The 20,032-nt window shown below is 57.0% G+C and overlaps 7 protein-coding genes across 7 annotated transcripts; 4 read left to right on the top strand and 3 right to left on the bottom strand.

The window, feature by feature from the left end:
* Positions 1 to 314: 314 nt before the first annotated feature.
* PHYSODRAFT_491321 (hypothetical protein) lies at positions 315 to 2,650 on the bottom strand (the record flags this gene model as incomplete). Its single annotated transcript, XM_009524584.1, has 3 exons — positions 315 to 1,021; positions 1,233 to 1,351; positions 1,446 to 2,650. 3 exons carry the CDS (start codon positions 2,648 to 2,650, stop codon positions 315 to 317), a joined length of 2,031 nt encoding a protein of 676 aa, XP_009522879.1.
* Positions 2,651 to 2,794: 144 nt separating this feature from the next.
* Positions 2,795 to 4,363, top strand: PHYSODRAFT_245791 (hypothetical protein; the record flags this gene model as incomplete). Its single annotated transcript, XM_009524583.1, has 5 exons — positions 2,795 to 3,190; positions 3,257 to 3,358; positions 3,423 to 3,550; positions 3,619 to 4,187; positions 4,215 to 4,363. 5 exons carry the CDS (start codon positions 2,795 to 2,797, stop codon positions 4,361 to 4,363), a joined length of 1,344 nt encoding a protein of 447 aa, XP_009522878.1.
* A 141-nt stretch (positions 4,364 to 4,504) lies between these two features.
* PHYSODRAFT_494284 (hypothetical protein) lies at positions 4,505 to 6,049 on the bottom strand (the record flags this gene model as incomplete). Its single annotated transcript, XM_009524582.1, has 1 exon — positions 4,505 to 6,049. One exon carries the CDS (start codon positions 6,047 to 6,049, stop codon positions 4,505 to 4,507), a length of 1,545 nt encoding a protein of 514 aa, XP_009522877.1.
* Positions 6,050 to 8,004: 1,955 nt separating this feature from the next.
* On the top strand, positions 8,005 to 9,498 carry PHYSODRAFT_558647 (hypothetical protein; the record flags this gene model as incomplete). Its single annotated transcript, XM_009524581.1, has 2 exons — positions 8,005 to 8,919; positions 9,007 to 9,498. The coding sequence occupies 2 exons, from the start codon at positions 8,005 to 8,007 to the stop codon at positions 9,475 to 9,477; spliced, it is 1,386 nt and encodes a 461-aa protein (XP_009522876.1). The 3' UTR covers positions 9,478 to 9,498.
* Positions 9,499 to 11,470: 1,972 nt separating this feature from the next.
* Positions 11,471 to 12,854, top strand: PHYSODRAFT_495899 (hypothetical protein; the record flags this gene model as incomplete). Its single annotated transcript, XM_009524580.1, has 3 exons — positions 11,471 to 11,998; positions 12,068 to 12,580; positions 12,657 to 12,854. The coding sequence occupies 3 exons, from the start codon at positions 11,471 to 11,473 to the stop codon at positions 12,852 to 12,854; spliced, it is 1,239 nt and encodes a 412-aa protein (XP_009522875.1).
* Positions 12,855 to 13,308: 454 nt separating this feature from the next.
* PHYSODRAFT_312945 (hypothetical protein) lies at positions 13,309 to 15,486 on the bottom strand (the record flags this gene model as incomplete). The annotated part of the gene is made up of 2 exons (XM_009524579.1): positions 13,309 to 14,841; positions 14,926 to 15,486. The coding sequence occupies 2 exons, from the start codon at positions 15,484 to 15,486 to the stop codon at positions 13,309 to 13,311; spliced, it is 2,094 nt and encodes a 697-aa protein (XP_009522874.1).
* Positions 15,487 to 16,419: 933 nt separating this feature from the next.
* PHYSODRAFT_558645 (hypothetical protein) lies at positions 16,420 to 19,870 on the top strand (the record flags this gene model as incomplete). The annotated part of the gene is made up of 5 exons (XM_009524578.1): positions 16,420 to 16,859; positions 16,927 to 16,990; positions 17,064 to 18,732; positions 18,803 to 19,464; positions 19,541 to 19,870. The coding sequence occupies 5 exons, from the start codon at positions 16,420 to 16,422 to the stop codon at positions 19,775 to 19,777; spliced, it is 3,072 nt and encodes a 1,023-aa protein (XP_009522873.1). The 3' UTR covers positions 19,778 to 19,870.
* Positions 19,871 to 20,032: the final 162 nt, after the last annotated feature.

Genomic DNA, 20,032 nt, shown 5'->3' with positions numbered 1-20,032 from the left:
GGCGAGTATTTTGCTGGTGCCACAGATATACAGAAATAGCGGTCAAGCAACTTTTTCGATGCTCAGATGCTCAGATGCCCAGAGAGAACAGCAAACTGCGTCCAAACCTTGGCGAGATCAATCAGGAGCGAAACGCCTGCATTCAAACCAAGAAGCGTTTGTGAAGGACCAAGTTTAGATTTTGAATACTAGTAGTGGGGAATGCTAAAACACTCCCGATTAGGCGTGCACAAAGAATACTTACGTACAAAATGGAGTTTTGCTGTCTTGCTTGCCCCCCCCCCTGACAGTCCCAGTGATTCACTTTGCCGAGCTTATATTGCGAGATGCAACGATTCAGTGACAAAGTTGTCTCTGCGCTGCTGCGTGAGCTTGAGTTTTCCCAGCTGATCTCTCAGCGCCGCATTTTCTTGGCTCACACGAAGCAGTTCATTTCGGTACAAAACATTCTTTCGCTCGGCTAGGAAGCGGCACTTTTGCTCTCGAGCGAGCGTTTCCTCCATCTCGCGCAGCTTCCCCTCCAGCTCCTGCATCGCCGCCGTATCACTCGACGCCGACGTCGAGTTTGCAGCTGCCGCACTAGCGCCCAGTCGCTGGAACATCGTCCAGCCCTTGGGCTTCCCCTTCTCCTCTGGCTCTGCAGCCTGCTCGTGCTGTGTCTTGAGCTCGCCCTGCTGGTTCTCCTCTGGAGCCTCCACTTGTGTCTCCGGCGACGCCTCGAGCTGCTTGCTTGGCGGGCGCTGGAAAACCAACGTCACGGGGCCTCTGGGCACCTGGCGAAGCTGCTCCACGATCTGTGGGAAGCGCAGAGTCGACACGTCGCTGTCGTTCACAGACAGCAGCAAGTCCCCGGGGGCAATTGCCCCGCTGGCCTCTCCAGGCGCGAGAGCCCCCGACGGGAGGCGGTAGAACGGCACGCGCGTGTCCACGATCGCATGGGTGGCGTCTGCTGCGGCTGCGAAGTAGATGCCGAGACCATACGTGCCCTTGACGAGCTCCACGGAGTAGCACGAGGCTTCGACTTCGGGTGATTCCATGTCAATCAAAAGATGCGATCTTTCGGTGTGCGTCTCTTCGAGGGATGGCTACATTAAATTAAATCTCAATTTTTGAGAGGAGATGGCTACATTCAAAACTGATTGAGATTCTCAAGTTGAGGTACAGTGCTCAACATGCAATTGCGTTGACGACGCTCTTCCATCGTGGAGGTTCGACGCTCGCCTTGCCGCCACTGCTTGAGTAGGTGCCGAGATCCTTAACCCAGAGCGCGAACTCCTCTAAATTGCCGCGCAGCCTTGCTTCCTGAGTCGGGTCATGGCTTGTAATGTAGTCGATGTAGAAAATGTAGTCCCTGTTTGCAGCAAAGGCATTGATCGATCGAGAGAGAGAGAGATAATGACGATGAGATGAAAGCAAGCACAAGCGAAGAAGTGGTGCCAACGTACCAGTGCGTGGTCTGGGCGGTGAAGAGGCTGCCAGCAGTAGCTGCTGGTCGACTCTCGATCTTGACGATCATGACATTGCGCAACGCAAAAGCCGAGACGATCTTGAACAACGCTTGAGGTTCGTTGGGTACTGCTATGACAATACTGGACTTGGTGGTGGTGGGCGGGCGGGTACTCATGATACTGGTTGCTGGAGCAGTGCCCAGTGGCAGTGGAGACGCATCAAGGCGTCCGAGGATCATGTAGCGTGTTTCGCTGTTGAGCTCATCACCAACCCCACGCTCCAGTACAACGAGTCCGTGAGCGTGCGCTGCCTGCTCACTTGCAATAGCCGCCACGTGGCGCTTATCTTCCTGCTTGACAGTCTGACACGCCCCCGCACTGTCCCACGCCGCGTTGCGCTCGATAATGGTGCCGGTCTTGCGCTCCATAGCGCAGATATAGCTCTCGCAGTGGTCCAGCACCGCCGGGTGTGACGACAACTGCTTGATCTCGCTGATCGCCACTCCGGGCAGCACGCAGAGACACAACTCCTGCACACACGCCACCTCGCCCACGATCTTGAGGTGCGAAGCCACCAGTCGGTCCAAATTCCCGTGGAATGTGCCCGAGATGGAGTTCTCCACCGGCAGCACGCCGAACTGCAGCTCTCCGCGCTCCACCGCCTCCACCACGTCCGTCATGTGCGACAGTCCGACGGTCATGAACTCGTTCGGACTCAGAACTTTGGCGGCGCGCAGCTCCTCGAACGCGGCCTTGGCCGCCACCTCCGAGAACGCGCCCTCCTTGCCCTGGAAGCCCACCAGCACGAAGTTGTCGGCCAGCGAGGCTGGGGCGGCGTCGTGGACCTCCTCGTTCTCCTCCGTCTTCTGCTCCGCCTCCGTCTTGATCCTCTTCTGTCCGCTGGCCGCTCCTTCCTCGGCTGCATCTCTCTTGCTGCCTGTCGCAGCTAAGACTGGCGCCGTGGTGGGGCGGCGTCCGGCGCCTGGCAGTCGCTTGGCGCCCGGGTGCATGGCTAGCAGCTCCGCCTCCTTGTCGCGCCACGCGCGCACGCAGTTGCGGTCCACGCCGAACTGCCGCGCCACCGCGCGCAGAGACATGCTCTTGGAGGCCGCCACCACCTTCAGCTTCTCCTCCACCGTGAAGCTGCGCTTCTTGTCGCCCTTGGCGGCCGCCGTCGCCGTCGAGTCCTCCGCGTCCGACATGTTCAGGCGTGTCAAAATGTTTTGGTGTATGGAACACGAATGTAGCCATCCTGGAAATAGGCAAGTTGAAGTCCGCCTATAAATACGAGGAGAAAAGCTTCCGATCTGATCATAAGTTGCGAGTTGCTGTAGCTGAGGGTTGCCATGGCGATGGAGCCGCTGCCACCGACGTCGGCGCGGGGGATTGGCCAGCAGCAACAGCAACGGCGGCTGCAGCAGTTCCTGGACCGAGGGCGGGTACCGCCGCGAGAGCGTCATCCGGAGCGAGCCACGAACGATGTGACCGACATCCTCGGCGCTCGGCCGCTGCTCAAGAACCACGTCTACGTCAACAAGCTGCACTTCTACGATGCGCACGATATCAAGGGCTCGACGAGCATGGAGCTGCACCCCAAGAACTGGCGGGCGGGAAGCGACAACCGCTTCAAGCAGCTCCCGATCGAGGGGACAACGTCGCAGCCCGCGGGGTTCCGCACGGATCGCGTTGTGAATCCGCTGGAGCCAAACTACAAGCTCCCATCCTTTGTCAAAGCGCCTCCGGTGCGTGTTATCTCCCCGCACTGTGCTGTCGCTGAGTTTTCTAAGTAATTTTTGACGCCTGTGCAGCTCGAGCCCAAGTTCCTGCGAGACAGCTACAACGTGTCCGACATCGAAGGCACTTCGATCAAGATTCGAGACATTCAACACCCTCGAGACGGCTTGAAAGTGGTAAGGCTGTAACTGAATGGACTAAATAGCGCGAACATGGAGCTGAGCTTAACTCTGCTTGTAGGATGACATTGCAGGCACGCAGTGCGGCTGGCTACCTCGGCACAAGCGCGGCCTACGTGAGAACCCTCCGCGGGATATCCTGAACGTCCAGGATATTACCAACGTGGACTTCAGGTCCAGCCGTGTCACGTGAGTTTTGCTTAGTTTACTGGTATCTTCCTGTTGATCGGAGCTAACAGCGGTGGCTTGGGCTGCAGGAACGTGCTGAATCCCGTGTACACAGTCAACGGCATGACATTCGCGGACGATCCGTTGTCTCGTCCATTAGTGCAGCACCCCAAGCGAGACAAGCCCAACTACGCTCTCAAGACGGACGATATCGAAGGCGCGAGCTGTGCAGACCCAGCTACAGCGATTGTCGCGGGCATCGTCATGGCACATCGACGCAACTTTCGTGATACCAACGTCACGAAAGACATCACCGGCGCCAAGGCGGATACGCTGCTGCACAGCATCCGCTCCACGCGACGTGTTGACCCCAACGCCCCACTATATTCAGCTCTGGATGGCTCACGCGTGGATGCGAGCGCGATATCTGTAGGCAAATCGATTGTCTTCGCCGATCTGGTGCATCAGCACGAGCTACTTGAGGCTGCCCACAAGCGAGACGATGGCGTGATGAAGCCGTACACTGTAAGCGGTGTGAGCAACGTTGGTCTGTTGGACTCCGCTAACCGAGACCGAGAAAAGAAACCTCCAGGAGCTAAGCGAGTCTCGATATACGGTGACAACGATCCACCACCAAGAACTGCACCAGTGAACGCAGGTAAAATGAAGACTGATCTCATGCCAGCAATTACTGGAGGCAGGAGGTCGAAGCCGTCCAAACCGTCGAAGCCAACATTGGTATCGGGCGGAGCGAAAGACGGAAGGAGTCACGGCGAGCGCAAGCAAGCAGCAGCACGGCGAGAGGAGATTAAGCTGGTGCGCGAGCTAAGCTAGGATACAGCAAATGCATTTATCACCATCATGGTTGTTGTTATTCATACCCTTCAAGCAGGGTGTAGCTGCACAGGGGGGGGAGAAAGAAGGCATCGTTACCCACCAGAATTATGTGCATAGGTACCATTTTGAGCGAGCAACCTAGGTGAGATCGAACTCGTCGTACACAGGTGCCGCCGCCTTGGGCGCGGGCTTGGACTCTGGCACGGGAGCTTTAACCTTCGGGGCGGGCGCCGCCGCTTCAGGAATCGAGAATTCGAGCGAGTCTGAGTCCGGCATGGCAAACTCGAGGTCGTCAAACTCGTAATCCATACGCACGCTAGCCCGCACTGCTGCAGGAGGCGGAGACGGCGCCAAATTCGGGGACAAACTGGAAGAATCGCCACTGATTTCTGGCGATGAAGGCTGCTGAGGCTTCACAGCATGCTCCTCCTGTGCACGTGGGGCTCGTGCTGAAGCTGAAGGCTTCTTCTCTTCCTTGGAAACGTTGACTTCGCCGAGTGCTTCCACCAACGCCGCTTCGTAATCGCTGTCACGAACGTCGGAGCTGGACGCCGTCGGTGCTTCAGACGAACCGACGTCGTATTCGGACTCCAACGACGGTGCGTGCACTGGAGCTGGCGGTGCAGCTGCAGCTGGGGCCCGCGAGGTAGGAGCGAAGGGATTGCGCTGCGCTGGGGCAGCGCGAGCGGATGGTGCGAACGGGTTCCTCTGCTTCGGCTGCTGCTGGCTCACGCCTCCCGCACTGGAAGGCGCGGGTCTCTGGTGCTGCTGAGGCCGCGCCGGTGCGGCATGTCCGGATCCATACACCGACAACTTGCGGCAGACCCGTCCGATCTGGTTGTCGAGCGCCATGAAACCGGGCTTGCGCACCGTGGCCTGCAGGAGCTCCTCGTTGCCCATCTTGAAGGCGCGCACCAGGTCCTCCGCGAGCGCGCAGTCGTCCGAGGTCAAGAAGGAGTCGTCCTGCAGGCAGCGCGAGTACAGCGCATCGGCGGCAGGCACGTCGCCCGAGGCCAACTGCAGGATCACCTGGCTCAGGTGGGCCTTGTGCACGTTGTGGCGCTGGTCCATCGCCTCATAAAGCGCCGCCATGCGGTCCAGCAGCTTGATAGCGTCGCTATTCTTGCCGCTCTTCACCAGGAAGCTCAGCGTCTTGCGGAACGTCTCCACAGCGAAGTGCGGCTTGCCCTGCGCCTCCAGCAGGTCGCACGCCCTCCAGTAGAGCGGCAGCACGTCGTCTGCGCCACAGCCGTGAGTCTCACAGGCCTGCGCGCCCTTCACGAGTGCGTCAGCGGCCTTGCCCAGCTCGCCCATGTCCACGTAGCAGCCGCTGGCCGTCTCGTAGGCCTTGCGGGCCTCGGCCGTGCGCTGCTGGGCACTGTGCGCGCCTGCGCGCTCGGCCTTGAGCTGCTGCAGCGCCGTCTTGGCCACATTCTCCCAGGCCTGCGCGGCGCGAAACGGCGACTGGTTGTGCAGCTGCGCGTCGGCGCAGCGCGCGAAGGCCTGCTTGCTGGCCTCGAAGTCGCCCCCGAGGCGGTAGAGCTCGCCGGCCTTTTCCAGCAGCGGCGCCGCGCTCAGGTAGTCGGGCGCGCCGCGGAAGAAGGAGCGTTTAGCCAGCGCTTTCTCCGCCTGCTTGAGCTGCTCCGCCGCCTCCGCGCACTTGTGCTGCTGCAGCGACGACATATCTATCGGGGAGGAGGAGGAGGACACGTCAGATCGATAGTGCAGTCGGTCGTAACGCAAGATACCTCCTTACATGAGACGAGTACAGCGAAATTTTTTTCCGGATTGTATAAAGAGGGCGCGTGTACCAGATGGATGGTACAATCTTGTGATTGTGTACGCGGCACATTATTATCGTGTACGCCACATTCAGTGGTGTGCGATCACACGATGATGCATTGTACCCTATTCCTGGTACGATTGACGCGCTGCTCGTCGACGCTGTTTGTTATTGGTCAGAAGTTTCACCAATCGTTGATAGCGAGTTGAACACGTCGATCTTTTGGGCGCATAATCAGATTGCATTGGCTGAAAGTCGAGGGAGACGGTCCATTTTTGTAAAGGGTGGGTACTGGCTGAAAAGCCGGGCGAACTGGCCGTTCATTGGTGTAAATTAACCCGGCTGACCGAGCTGCTCAACGTTCGTTGTTACCGGTGTTGCATGAACGCGCTGCAATTGTCATGAATCGCAGAGGTATCACTAGCGTGGATAATGGTGGCTTCGATTGCAACGCCACCAAGACAAGAGGCGCGACGAGAGAGCAGCGAAATCGCGCACTGGTGTTCCGGGTGGTCGACAGCTGTCACTTTCCTTTCGAGGGTGCTTGGTACATACAGTACCTACACCAAGTTGGTGTAGCTTGTCGACGAATCTCCACGGAAACGACACCAGCGCTCGCATCGCCCCTTGCATTTCGGCCGCTCTGCGTTAATTAATGCACGCACCGCTCGAGCACCCCTTCATTGACAAATTCAAACGACAATGAAGTGACAGCAATTTTTAACGGCGAAGGACGCCTTGCACGGATGCCCCGGGGTGTCTTTGCAATCCGCTCCGGGGCGTCGAAAATTGTTCAACGCTGTGCACAAGATGGCGGGACAAACCGACTCTGGATGGCGAAACCGGGGCGCCATGGGGGTGAATCCACGCGTTTCGAGTGCCGCTGTCGTCTGCCTCGTGAGCGGAGCCACTCAGATGGACCCAAGCGGAGCTCGCTGTGATTGTGGCGAAGTTCAAAATGCAGTCCGCGCATCCCGATTGAAGGAAAAGTCTCAACATGCCGCGCCCCAAATGTTTAGACGAACACTTCAACCGCAGATGGCATGCAGTAGCACGCTCGTCGCATTCGATTCCATCGCCGAGCTCCAAGATCTCCTAGATCGCCGAAACACTGCCTTCCCATAGGGCGGACTCCATCCGGAGCGAGACAGTCGCAGCTCATCACCTTTTCCGGTCCTCAGGGCTGAAGCAGTAACGGACGTCCTAACTTGTCGATTATCGTTACGCATCCCCATTGTCGCCGAGCCTGCACCAGTCGTCCGAGGAAGATAGACGCATACACACATGAGTAGCCGCAAGGCAAGGTGTCCATATTGGCGCCGGACCGTCGGAAGCTTGGCCATCTCGATTAAATAGAGACAGCACCTCCTTGCAGCGGACTGCAAGTTGCAGTTTTCACGGCGCTCGCTCCGTTTAGCGGATCGCCGGCGCCGAAAAAGAGGCTCCTTTCAGCCCTCGTATCGCAATCCGGAGAAACGCAGAGCAAGCGGGCGCTCAAAGGCGGTGCAACGTCCGTGACGAGGGACCGGGGGCCGTCCACCTGAAAGTGCTTGTTGCGATGCAGATTTACAGGCGCCCCGCGTCCTAACAGTCCCCTTCTCATGTCCGGGCACCGGAAGGTCTCTGCACAACTCGAAATCCGTATACTTGGGCCAGATCCAGAGCAAGCAACAAGAGGCTCCTCGCTGGCCGCGCTGCCCCCGAGGACAAGGGAGCAGCCACGGCAAGCGTCTCGGTTCCGCCATTGGCATGCAGCGCGCCTCTTGCAGCTCTCGCTCACTTTGAATTTGGCTGCCAACACCGCAGTCCACAAGAGTCCCGCCACCCTCGCAACCGCTTCCCCGACCGCGACACCATGGCCAAACAGCCCTTCTTCACGTTCGAGGACGCCAAGTTCTCCTTCAGCCTCTTTTGCTGCATGTGCGGAGTCGGCACGCTGAGTATGCCAGCCAACTTCGCCCGCGCAGGCCCGGTCCTGGGTTTCCTGGCCACCATCTTCATGGCCCTCGCCAACATGTACGCGTCGGTCGTCATGTCCAAGGTGCTGCTGCTCGCCCCCAACTCCGTCAACACGTTCAGCGACCTCGGTGAATGGTGCATGGGCAAGTCCGGCCGCTACCTGTGCATGATCTCGCAGATGGGCTCCTGTCTGCTCATGCCGTGCGTCTTCCTCGTGCTCGGCGGTGGTCTGCTCGACGGACTCTTCCCCGGTGCTTGGAGCGCCACGACGTGGATCATCCTCATGACCATCACCGTGCTGCCGTTGGCCTTGGTGCCGACGCTCAAGGAAGGTGCCGGTGCCGCCTTCGCCGGTTGCATGGGCACGCTCATCGCCGACGCCCTCGGCATTGCTATCGTGGCGCACGGCATGCGCGACCACCCGTCCGTTCCGTCGCCCGAGCTCAGCCTGTCCCAGGTTGTCGGCACCTTCGGCAGTCTGGCCATGGGTTTCGGTGCCGGCATTGTCCTCACGGACGTGCAGCGCCAGCACAGCGACCCGGGCCGCATGCCCCGCGTTGTGTCGGTCACCATCGGCTTCATCATGTGCATGCTGCTGGTCCTCGGCTTCGTGCCGTACCTGTCGGTTGGCTGCCAGATTTCCGGCAACCTGCTCTACGTGATCTACCCGGACGCCTCCACTGGTCTCACAACGCTGGGTTTCGCGCCCAACTGGGGCACCGTCGTGCTAGCCTACTTGGCCATGCAGATGCACGTGACCATCGCCTTCTCCGTGCTAATCAACCCGGCGTTCTACATCGCCGAGCGCCTGGTGCTGGGCATGCACAAGAAGCAGTCGGAGGAGGTCGAGAACGGCATGGCCTACCTCGAGTCTGGCACCCCCACGGCCGACGCCAAGGGCGATGTCGCACGCGTCAGCGCGACTTCCAGTCGCCGTTCGAGGACGTCCGTGTTCCCCCTAACGGGCGAGGTCAGCAATGCTCACGAGCTGGAGGCCGCTGAGTACCGTGGCGCCAACGCGATCAAGTACATCGTGCTTCGTCTGTCCATCATCGTGGTGCTCGTCATCGTGTCAGTCGTTTTCAAGGACCACATCTCGGACTTCGTCGACTTCGTGGGCGGCTCCGTCATCACTGCCAACTGCATTGTCCTGCCGACGATCTTCTACCTGCTCAAGACTTGGGAGCACGTCCCGATGTACGAGAAGTTCGGCGCTGGTGTCATCATCGTGGTGTGCACCGTGCTGGGCTGCTACTCGACGTACACGTCCGGCAAGAACCTGTTCGTGCCCTCGGACTCGGACATCCTGTTCCCGTACTGCGATGCTGAGTTCCAGGACACTGTGTATTTCAACCAGACCTCGTCCTAAATGTGAAACATTACGTATACTATGGATATAACGCTAGGCTCGCGTAAAAGGCAATGGAAGCTTCGTTATCGCCAAGAAGTGCATGTGTGCAAAGTTGGTTGTCATAGCTGGCTGTGGATTTGATCAGGCCCATCACCCTAATCGTCCATGACTCATGCCTTCACTAAGTGAATCACTTGTGCTTCAAAGGTATGACTACAGGATTCACTTGTTGATCTGCATGAGAATCCCAGCCCCGATTTCCGATACACAGGCTTCGTCAAACTAGGATATCCATCCTAGTGCCTATATTACCTTAATGAAGGAAGGAAGGCTGGGGACCCTTAATATAGGATGTATCTCTACTCGATACTTAATTCAGCTGATGAAGCCTAATGAACGACTGCGCTGTGCGGTACTTTCACTAGCTCCAAGTACTGCGAAGCATGTAGCTCGTCTTCTGGCGAGAAATCGGTGAGTTGACCCCAATGCTCGCTCTTCATGCGTTTCAGGATCGAGATCTCCCCATGTCTCGGTTGTTTTGAGCTTAGATAGGCGGTCGACATTGTTTCCAAACCTTCGATCGACTTGATACTCTTCCTTCAAGCTACGATGCTGGGCCCAAATTTTCCCTACCACCGAATCGCCGTACTGCCTGGTAAATCGGTCTTCATGCCTGTTAAATGACTCGGCAAACGCGCCATGAGTGATAAGAGCAGATTCTTTACGAGTCGCCATGGCGTATACTGTGTCCTGGGCGGACAACGTAATGCCCAGGACCCCGTCAATAGATCCTTGTTCAGCATCACGAACTACGAGAACCAAGCCAAACTGTCTCGCATCTCTTAAAGTTCACTCGAAAACAATGACGCCTTACACTCAGTCTTCACCTCACTTAAGCATCAGGGCGTAGCTTATTGCGGGCCGAGTACAGTACTGCTCGGATACAGTGACATGTTTGTACCGCAGTTACTCAAATCAATACTTGGCTGGCCGCGCGAGATCCGTGACCACAGACAAACTATCCACCTCAAACTGATCGAAAGCGAGCAACCCTGTTCTTTTTGCAGCGCAACCGATTTTAATAGTTGCGATTGAGTGTCAAAAACTCGCAGGAGTCATAGATAGAGTCCTACCGGGTTTCAGCATAGTGAAGACAGCTCCCTACACTACGTTTGGTAGACACGTGCGTATGCGTGAAAGACATCTCCGAACCTAGGATCGTGCGAAAGTCACAACAAAGCTGTCTAAAACCAAGAGCAATTGGTTCATGGCCAGGTATAGTTCATAACGGAAGCCTTAATACAGTCTACTGTAGATCACTACAATTACTATGTAGCCATCCTGTTGATACAGGACGCTGGCAGAGCCTTAATTTAGGAAGTGCGCCCAATTTATGTTCATCCTTCCTAGTTTGACGATGCCTGCCGATACAAACTAGAGCGTGAGAACGAGACGCCTGATATATCCGGATTTAAAAGGGAATCATATGTGGCAGATACCACGTTATGTATTTTACATTGACTCTAATACCTGATCCAATCGGTAAAAACGGGTATTAGTTGTTACCTGTCTCGTTCTCACGCTCTAGTCTGTACATACATTCCTTGAGCTCTGCGCGAGCGATAAAGAACAGCTATCGAAGCGAGTTCCTCGGAGCGAATGGCGGACGCCTGGTTGGCTGGGCTTCTGTTAGGATTCCTCCTTACGAGGCACAAAGTATTCCTTCCGACGATTCGGCGGCCGCATCGGAGGACGCGCGCGCAGCACCGTGTTGCCAGCACGATGGCAGGCTCGTTGCACTGCTCCATCGATCGACGATGGTTGAAATGTTGAAGTTGGTTCTGCGACGTGTGAGCGCAAAACGGGCCGGGTCTAGTTTGTGTACGACTCTCAACCCACCCGGGTTGTGTGACGTACACCAACTAGACCCGCTTGTCCTGACGCGAATATCCCGCCGTCACCAGGGCCGAGCCATTAGTTCCTCGCTCCAGCAGCGTCAATCACACCCAGCATGAGCTACAACAACCGGCGAGGAGGCTTCGGCGGGCGCAGTCGCGGGCGCGGCAATCGCGGAGGACGCGGTGGCTACGGCGGCGGCCGCGGGGGCTTCGGAGGCGGCTCGTCCCTGGGCTACGAGGTGTGCCGGCGCTTCATGGACGGCGGCAAGTGCGAGTTCGAGCAGACGTCGGGCGGCCGGCCGTGCCGCTACCCGCACTTCGTCAAGACCATCGGGGAGACGCGCGGCCACAACGGAGCCATCAAGGACGTGGTTATGTGGGCCGAGCGGCAGCAGCTCTTCACGTGCTCGGCGGACGCCAGCATCAAGCTCTGGGACTGCGCCACCTGGCAGGAGATCACCACCATCAGCGTGCAGGACGCGCTGCCTCCGTCCGCCAATGGCGGCGGCAACGGAGGAGGGGGCAGAGGCGGCAACAGAGACAAGACGCCGCACACGGAGGGCGTCGTGGCGCTGGTGCTCTGCGGCCCCTTCCTGTTCGCGGGCTTCGAAGGCCGCTTCCCGCCCAACCCCAAGGTGTCGGTGGGCATGATCCGGGGCTGGAACCTCGAGAACGCACAGGCCCCGCCCTTCGAGTTCCCGGTCTCGGAGCTCATGCCCTTTGCGCACACGATGAACGTGCAAGCGCTGGCGGTGGCCACCGACACGACGGGCAACGCCACGCTCTTCAGTGGCAGCGCGGACGGATCGATCCGCTATTGGCAGATGGACACGGCGACCAACCAGTTCAAGTGCCGCGGAGTGATGGAGGGACACGTGCGCGGAGTTACAAGACTGAAGACGTTCGCCGTGGGCGGCGCGCCCATCTTGGCGTCGGCCAGTGTGGACTCGACGATTCGACTATGGGACTTGGCGACGTACCAGTGCGTCAAGGTGCTCTCGGCCGAGGAGAATGGACACACGGATGCTGTCATGGATCTCGAGTTCTGGGTGAACAATAACGAGACGTTCCTCATTAGTGGCGGCCTGGACTGTGAGATCATTGTGTGGGGTCTTACCCCGCCCTTCCAGCAGCTCTTCAAGGAAACACAGGACTCGCAGGTTACTGCTCTCTGCGGGACGCAAGACGCCGCGCAAGCCCCGATTCTTCTCATTGGCATGGCGGTAAGTTTCTTTGACTTTGGTGTGTGGTTGATCTGCATCATACTCATCTGCACTGTTTTATTGGTCTTTTGCTCAGGATGGCACGATTTCGGTGAAGGAGCTGCCGTCGTTCGCGTATAAGACGACACTAGGCGCCAACATGAACCAAGGTCACCAGGATGCTGTGCGGCGCATCACGATTGGTCCCAGCAATACGTTCTTCTCCACTGGTAACGACCGCAAGATGATTGCCTGGCAGATCACGGGCGACGTCGCCTCCATTCAGTCCAAGTAAATGGTCAAGTTTTTGACCTCGTACACCCACGCCGCTGTTGTACATACAGCTCGAAATACTACAAGAGAATAGGACGACGCTGGGTGCGCGCGAAGCGCTAGACGACAGAAGGAGAGTGGCCACAAGTGAGAGTCGATCTCCGGCACGCGTGGAAGTGGTGTTTTCCCTCAACAAGCCGAAGTAGGACAGCGCTAAACACGGTGAACAGCTTGCGTTGAGGGCAAAAGTCCACACTCTGCAATCTACAGTCTTATAGTAGGGTAGAACTTTTGCTGAGTTGGCGCTACGATTGCGCCGCATTACTGCGTTGCGCAGAGGCCTAGCACTATTCAGTGCAATAGACGGTTGTAACCTCATAGCTATCTGACGACATACGCAACGAGTAGCAAGCGCCTTGCAAGTATGTAGCTGCTCTACTGTAGACATTACCGGTGCTGTCTTGCATTTGCGGCTTTCAATGAAGATCGACAGCAGAACTGTGTGCTGATGTCTTGTCGTTGTCTTGACCTGGCACGCTCAAAGAAATTTGTTGCGGCCCAAGATTTCCAGACTGGTAATTACCGTCGAACCCAGTAATTGTTGTCTGGGCAGGCGCAGTGATCCCATCTACTTGGACAATACCCAGCTCCTTCCGAACGCGTTGAAGCCACGTCGCTGCCTTTTGATATGATCGGTTTAGCGCGTAAGCTTCCTCGAAGCAAGTTGCAGCTAACTCCAGCTGCTTCTTGCTGTAATGGCAAAGGCCCATGTTGTGACTTGTGATGTGGTGCTTGCCCATTTCTTGAGCGGACAAGGTGTAGTACGCAAGCGCGCTGTCGTACTCATGCAGACCGTAATAGAGGCGGCCGATCTCAAAGGCCACATCCTTCTCCTTGTCTAATGCATAGTAGTTTTTCCAGACCAGCGGGATTCCATACATCACGTCCTGCTTGAGCTTGGCGGCAGCAGTCGGGGACTGGTCTAGCAGCACGTCGCGGAATTTGTAGAATACATCCGGATCCCACCCACTCAACTTCATCAGCGCAAGCACAGCCTTCAGCGACGGAGCTTTGGCATCTTCCTTCGTCGACTTCTGCATCACGAAAAAGTCGTTGGGACCAAAGCATACAATATCGTCTTCAAACGCTGTCGTGAGGTGCGGGAACTGGAGGCTGCGCTTCGCGCACGTTCTATCGAGTCCGTCACCGTAAAGTTCAGTCATTGCCGAGCTGACAGTCTCGTGCTCACCCACAGCGTTAGCTGGCAGCACGAACGCAGACACCTTCAGGCTTGCCTCTTCCTGCGGACTGTGCAACGCAAAACCACCGCGACTGGCGAAGTAGACGCCAATTGCATGGTAGTTCACCATAACGGAGAAACTTCCGTGCACGGCGATGTGCGGGTCACTGACACCTCGGAAGTGGTCGGGGTTGTTGTTCCCTTTGTCACCTGACAGCGCGACGAGACCGTTTTTCGAAAGCGCAGCAAGGCGCTCGATAGCCGAAAGCGCTCCGATGGGCACCAGAATCGTGGCACCCGAGGACGCTGGGTCGAAATACTCGTGATACCACTTCAGGATGTTGTTGCAGTGAGGTCGCGTCTCTCCATAGTACGTCTCGTCGATCTGTTCGTACTTGAAAATGTTGTTCAGGCGCTTGATGATCTCGGGGTCGAGTGGGTCGGGCTCTTCAGCACGTTTAGACCCGACACTCACGAGGCCTTCCTTCAACACACCACCATCCACCTGGAACAGGTCGTGGTACAGCGTGTCAAACAAGTAATTTGCAATCAGACACAGCGGGTTCGCCAGCTCGCCGGGGCGGATGACCTGACCGGACGAGTACAGACGCAGCTCCTTGTCGGTGGTGGCTTCAAAGATCGCAAAGTCCACGATCCCGCGCTTGACGAAAGGGGCCAGCGCCGGGTGTGTCTTCCAGAAGTTGAAGTTCTGCTCCGTGAAGTCCGTCATGATGTAGCGGATGTTGCTCAGCGGGAAGTCCAGAACGCTCTGCAGTTAATAGCAAACAACAAGAAGCCTCTCATCAGCAACGCCGCGCAACCTCACAAACTTTATCAACAGGTCACAGCTCACCTCCACTTGCGCGAGCGCCTTCAGGAAGTAGAAGCTGAACTTGCCCGATCCGGCGCCGAGCTCCACGATGTAGAAGGGCTGCGAAGGGTCCACGGGCGAGGCCGAGCCCGGCCGCATCGCGTCTCGGAAGTACGCGCGCAGCACATTGCTGTAGCGCTTGGCGATGAACGTGTTGGACGTGATGAAGTGCGGCACGATGCCCTGCGCCCAGGACTCGACGCCCTGGCGGTCGTAGAAGGACATCATGAGCTTCCAGAGGTGGCAGCGCGCGAAGGGCGTGAAGTCCTCGAGCTGGCAGCGCGGCGGCGCCTGCATCTCCAGCTCGCGCACCTCGTCGGCCTTGCCGGAGGCTGAGGCGGCTGCGCTCGCGACGCCCACGGGGGCAGACGGCGCAGGCGGCGGCGTCGGAGTCGCGGCGGTGGTCTCGCCGTCGCTGCTGTCGCTGGTTACGGGCGTGGGCGACTTGGTTACGTGTACCCCCACGGCGTCTTCCGGGACGGTGAGCGTGCCCGGTCGCACGGACTCCGGGCTCAGCGGGTGCGCGTCCACGGGCAGCGGCATCGGGGACGAGGGAGCGAGCGAGATGCGTGCGCGGTCGAAGGCAGAATGCGGAATGCGCCGCCAGCGCCCCTTGAACTAGACAGGGCGGGGGTTTCCGAAACAGTTGAGCCTCCGAGAGCAAATAGATCATCTGTGAAAGACGATATCCGACCCTTTCACTCATTTCAGTATGTAGAATGAATGAACCGGTCAGTTTGAGATCGAACCTGATATCTGCGTTTCTGCGAAAGATGGATTATGACCGATTATGAAAGGCAGTAACGGATGTAACCTCCCAGGGGTACACTCTAGCCGGAACGAACTTCAGCTTCGCTGCTGCGGCGCTGGGCCGGTGTTAACCACCACTGCTGGTGGATCAATGCTCGTCCAGCAGAGCTCGAGGACGTCGTGCGGCTGTCGAGGAGCGAGATTAGAGCACGCGTGTCGCACTGCTCGACGTGGAGATTGTGCCACGGTGCTTCGGCTACAGTAGCCGTGCCAATACTACCAGCAGCACCCGTACCTGAAACTTGCATTACAATTGCAGCAGCAGCAACAACATAAGCAACACTTCAATACTACCTTCGTCCTTGCCAAATTGCCACGTACCTAGGCCACGCCGAGCACTTTGGGGTGACGATTGTGAGCACTAACAGTCTGCTGCTTGCAGCCAACGCAACACAGCGCAATACCCATATCGACTGAGCTACATGTCATTGTGAGCCAGACGCTTGCGCCAAGTACTCGAGCCGCGCAATGCAGGACCGGAGAGGTAGGTTCTTGAGTCGCAGGGGGGGGGGGTACTCCCTGCTCCCACTTCAACTTGGGTTGATACCGTCCTCCCATTAGTCAAAATTGGATTACGCACAAAGCCATGCGAAGGTTACCCACGACGACGGACGTGTGTCCGCAATGACAATCAGTCTGCATCTCGCCGCCCTCGTCTCGCCCGCCATGTTCAGCCAGCCGGCGCTCGCCGGCAGCGCGTTCGCGGGCTTCTCGGACGAGCTGGTGGCGTACTTCACGCTCTTCTGCGAGCCGGCGGAGCTGCTGCGCCTCTCGGAGGTGAACTCCGTGTTCTACGTGTTCTGCCAGGAGGACCCGCTCTGGATGGGCCAGTGTCTGCGGCTGCACAACGGCGACTTCTCCTTCCACCGCAACTGGAAGCTCACGACCTTCTACCCGAGGGACCCGCGGCCGCTGCAGCAGCTGGAGCAGGCCTTCCGCCCCGTGGCCGTGCGAGGCTTCGGCTCGGACTTTCTGTACCGACGCTGGTGCCGCTGCCACATGGAGCTTGGCGACGCCTACTTACTGCCCAGTGAGGAGCAGGACCCCACGATCCGCCGACTGCAGAAGTTCGACGTCAAAGACTTGACCTTCCGGGACTTCTACGAGTGAGTACAGCGTCTGCATGCAGTGTGGAGAGTGTAACCGAGAAACTGATTGTATTGCTCCTGTCAGGCAATACTCGGGGGTGCCGTTCATCATCCGCAACGCTATTGGCAAGTGGAAGGCGTCTACGGATGTAAGAGGGGTGTTCCCGATTTGTTAGCGTTGCGTGCTGCTTGACTGATCGCATGATTTGGTGTCTTGTGTAGTGGACAGTGGAGAAGCTGGTGGAGAAATATCCGAGTGATGTAAAGCACCGTATCACGCACAACCTGGACGTCATGTCAACCAGCCCGACCATGGAAATGAGCTTCGCCGACTACTTCCAGTACGCGGCCAACCAGCACGACGAAACGCCGTTGTACATCTTTGATGCGCGATTTGGGGAGAAGATGCCTGCGATGCTGGAAGACTACGATGTTGAAGACCTGAAGGTGTTCAAGGAAGACTTTCTCAGTGTGATTGAAACTCCGGAGGAGGAGGAGGGTAACAAGGTGCCGACCAAGAGTGTGAAGCTGGCCGCTGGCGGCAAGAAGATACGGAAGGACAAGAAGAAGAAGCGTGCTCCGGGGTCTATTCGACCCGACTTCCGCTGGATCGTCATCGGGCCTCAGCGCACAGGTGCTCCGTGGCACCAGGACCCGGCGAGGACATCTGCTTGGAACTCACTTGTCAAGGGACGCAAGCGATGGGCCATTTACCCTCCGGACTCGCCTCCGCCGGGTGTGAACGTCGGTAAAAATGGCGAGTATCGCGATAGTGGTTTGGATATGCCATCGCTTATGTGGTACTTGCACGTGTATCCTACGCTCACTCCGGACCAAAAGCCCCTCGAGATCATCCAAGAAGAGGGAGAAACGATCTACGTTCCCAATGGATGGTGGCACCTTGTTCTGAATTTGGACCTCACCATCGCGGTCACTCAGAATTTTGTGGACTCACACAACGCACTCATGTTTATGAAGGACTTGCTCAACGACGGGCAAGATGAAGCGCTGTCGATATTCCAGCATGAAATGCGAGCTACGCGACCAGAAACGTTTGACATCTTCCGACTTGTCCAGATCCCACGTGCGCTCGGGTATTTGAGCGAGGATATGTACCAGCAATCGTTCCGCATCCTCGAGTACTGGAAACCGCAACTGAAGAAGGTTCTTAAACGCCACAAGGTGTTCGCTTCGCCAAATAGTACGGAAAGCACGAAGATTGCGGGGGAGAAGATCAAGTATCCGAAGATGAAGAGCTTGACGTCGCGTGTCAACCCGACATTTGCAGTTGGCAAACGGTTACTGGTCAAGTTCTTCAGCCAGTATAACGAAAATTGGGGCGAGTTCGACTTTGAGGCGTACATGGCTCCAAACTACGATTCGACCGACACCGAGCAAGCATCGCCATCAAAGCGTCGTAAGAAGAGCGTTTTACAGCCGTACGAGCTGAAAAATGCCATGTCATTGCGATCTGCAATGGAGGATTGTTTCAGCATCGAGAGGACTGTATACTGCATGATTGAGAAGGCGGCAAGTTCTAGTCCCGTGCATCAGCCAATTCAAGCGATGGTCCCTCGGTTGTATCACTCTGGACACCTTCTCTATGTGGACGAAGTGGACGATGAAGAAGGCGAAGGTCCAATGTGGCGATGGCCATACGTTGTTATTGAGTACAAGAGCGGCGGCATTGGTCTTGATTCCATCACGAAGAAGGGTGGCGCTACTGCTACGAGCTGGAAGAAAGTGGCTGCGTGGATCAGTCAGGAATTTTTGCCGAAGCTGCATTCCATTCCGATCGATCCCGAATTTCGGGGGGTGTATGGCCACAGCAAAGCTGAGTGGGACTGGTACATTCACTACATGCTTCGCCAGAGGAAGCGTGCCATCTCATGTAAGACTGTTGCTGCATTTGTATGCGTGCTGTTGCTGTACTAATAGTTGTTGTTGATGTTATCGTTCAGTCCACCTAATCGAAAGTGACCTGCCGGCACATTTAATGAAGCTTCTCGAGAACTTTCTCCCGGGTGCGAATAGCGACACTATCGCTGCTGAGCTGCTGCCAGTGAAGTTGTCGGAGACAAATCCTGTGCTGCTCCACGGAGACTTGACGGACGAGAATATTCTTGGGACTGAAGTCGACGTGGAGACGAATGGTGTTGCCATGTCGTCTGAGGCAACGAACTTGACGCTGTATCTGAAGTCAATTGGGTGCGAAAAGTACATCCCGCTTCTTGTGGAGCAGGAGGAGCTAACACTCGAGTTGTTGGGCCACCTGGACGAATCGAACTTGAAAGACTTGGGTATCCCACTCGGGCCTCGTCTCGCAATCTTAAAGGGAAGGCAGTCCTCGACTCACGCTCGCATCGTCGACAGCGAAGATGGAGGGAGCGATGGTCGCTTTGATTCCGAGGAAGACTGGGAGACCAGTAGCAGTAGTAGCAGCAGCTCTGAAGAAGAAGAAGGGGACTTCACCACACCTGCGGGCTTGGCATCAATCGAAGCGAAGCGCAAGGAGAGGTTCATCGGTCCGCATGAGTGGACTCCGACGTCTGTGATCGACTTTGCGGACGCCAAAACTGGCGATCCATTGTACGATCTTGTCGCTGTTTTCTTTGCGGCCTTGGTAAGCCATATCTTTTGCTGCATTTCACTTGTAAGCGTCAATGATCTGACCTGTGGTATTATTGTTTTTGTGACAGCACTGTGACCGCGAGCTCTGGAAGGAGACATTAGCGTCAGACTACTGGCAAGAGTACATTCATCGTGAGAAGGCGCACAGCGCGCCTGAGCGACGTTGCCTTCGGGAGCGGTTTCTGCAGTTGGTGCTGTTGCACCCGAGCCGCTCCGTCAAAGGGATGTTCCACTACTTCCCCCAGGCAACGAATTTCAGGACTTGGGAAGAACTCGCTCGTGGCATCTTCAACGACGTGTTTTAGGCGGAAACACCACGACACTGGGTTGTGATCGACGCGAAGTTTTGGCTGTGCATTGCCGACTAACCAAATACAATTTTGTTGTTGTCGTAGTTCATCACCGCTTGTTCTCCCTGCTTCGTGACTTCGGTGACACATTGCTTACCACGAATCCCAAGTCGCACTGGCGAAAATATCCAAGGGTCGGCGCGTAGCTACGGGGATAAGCTAGTGCTTCCTGTCCCCTCGGCAGTATGATTCCACACACACACGGCAGTT

Source organism: Phytophthora sojae, assembly GCF_000149755.1.
Source record: "Phytophthora sojae unplaced genomic scaffold PHYSOscaffold_3, whole genome shotgun sequence".
In the NCBI taxonomy this organism is placed as follows: domain Eukaryota; phylum Oomycota; class Peronosporomycetes; order Peronosporales; family Peronosporaceae; genus Phytophthora; species Phytophthora sojae.
Note: the sequence above shows the minus strand (reverse complement) of the source record. Positions and strands in the feature narration are given on the sequence as shown.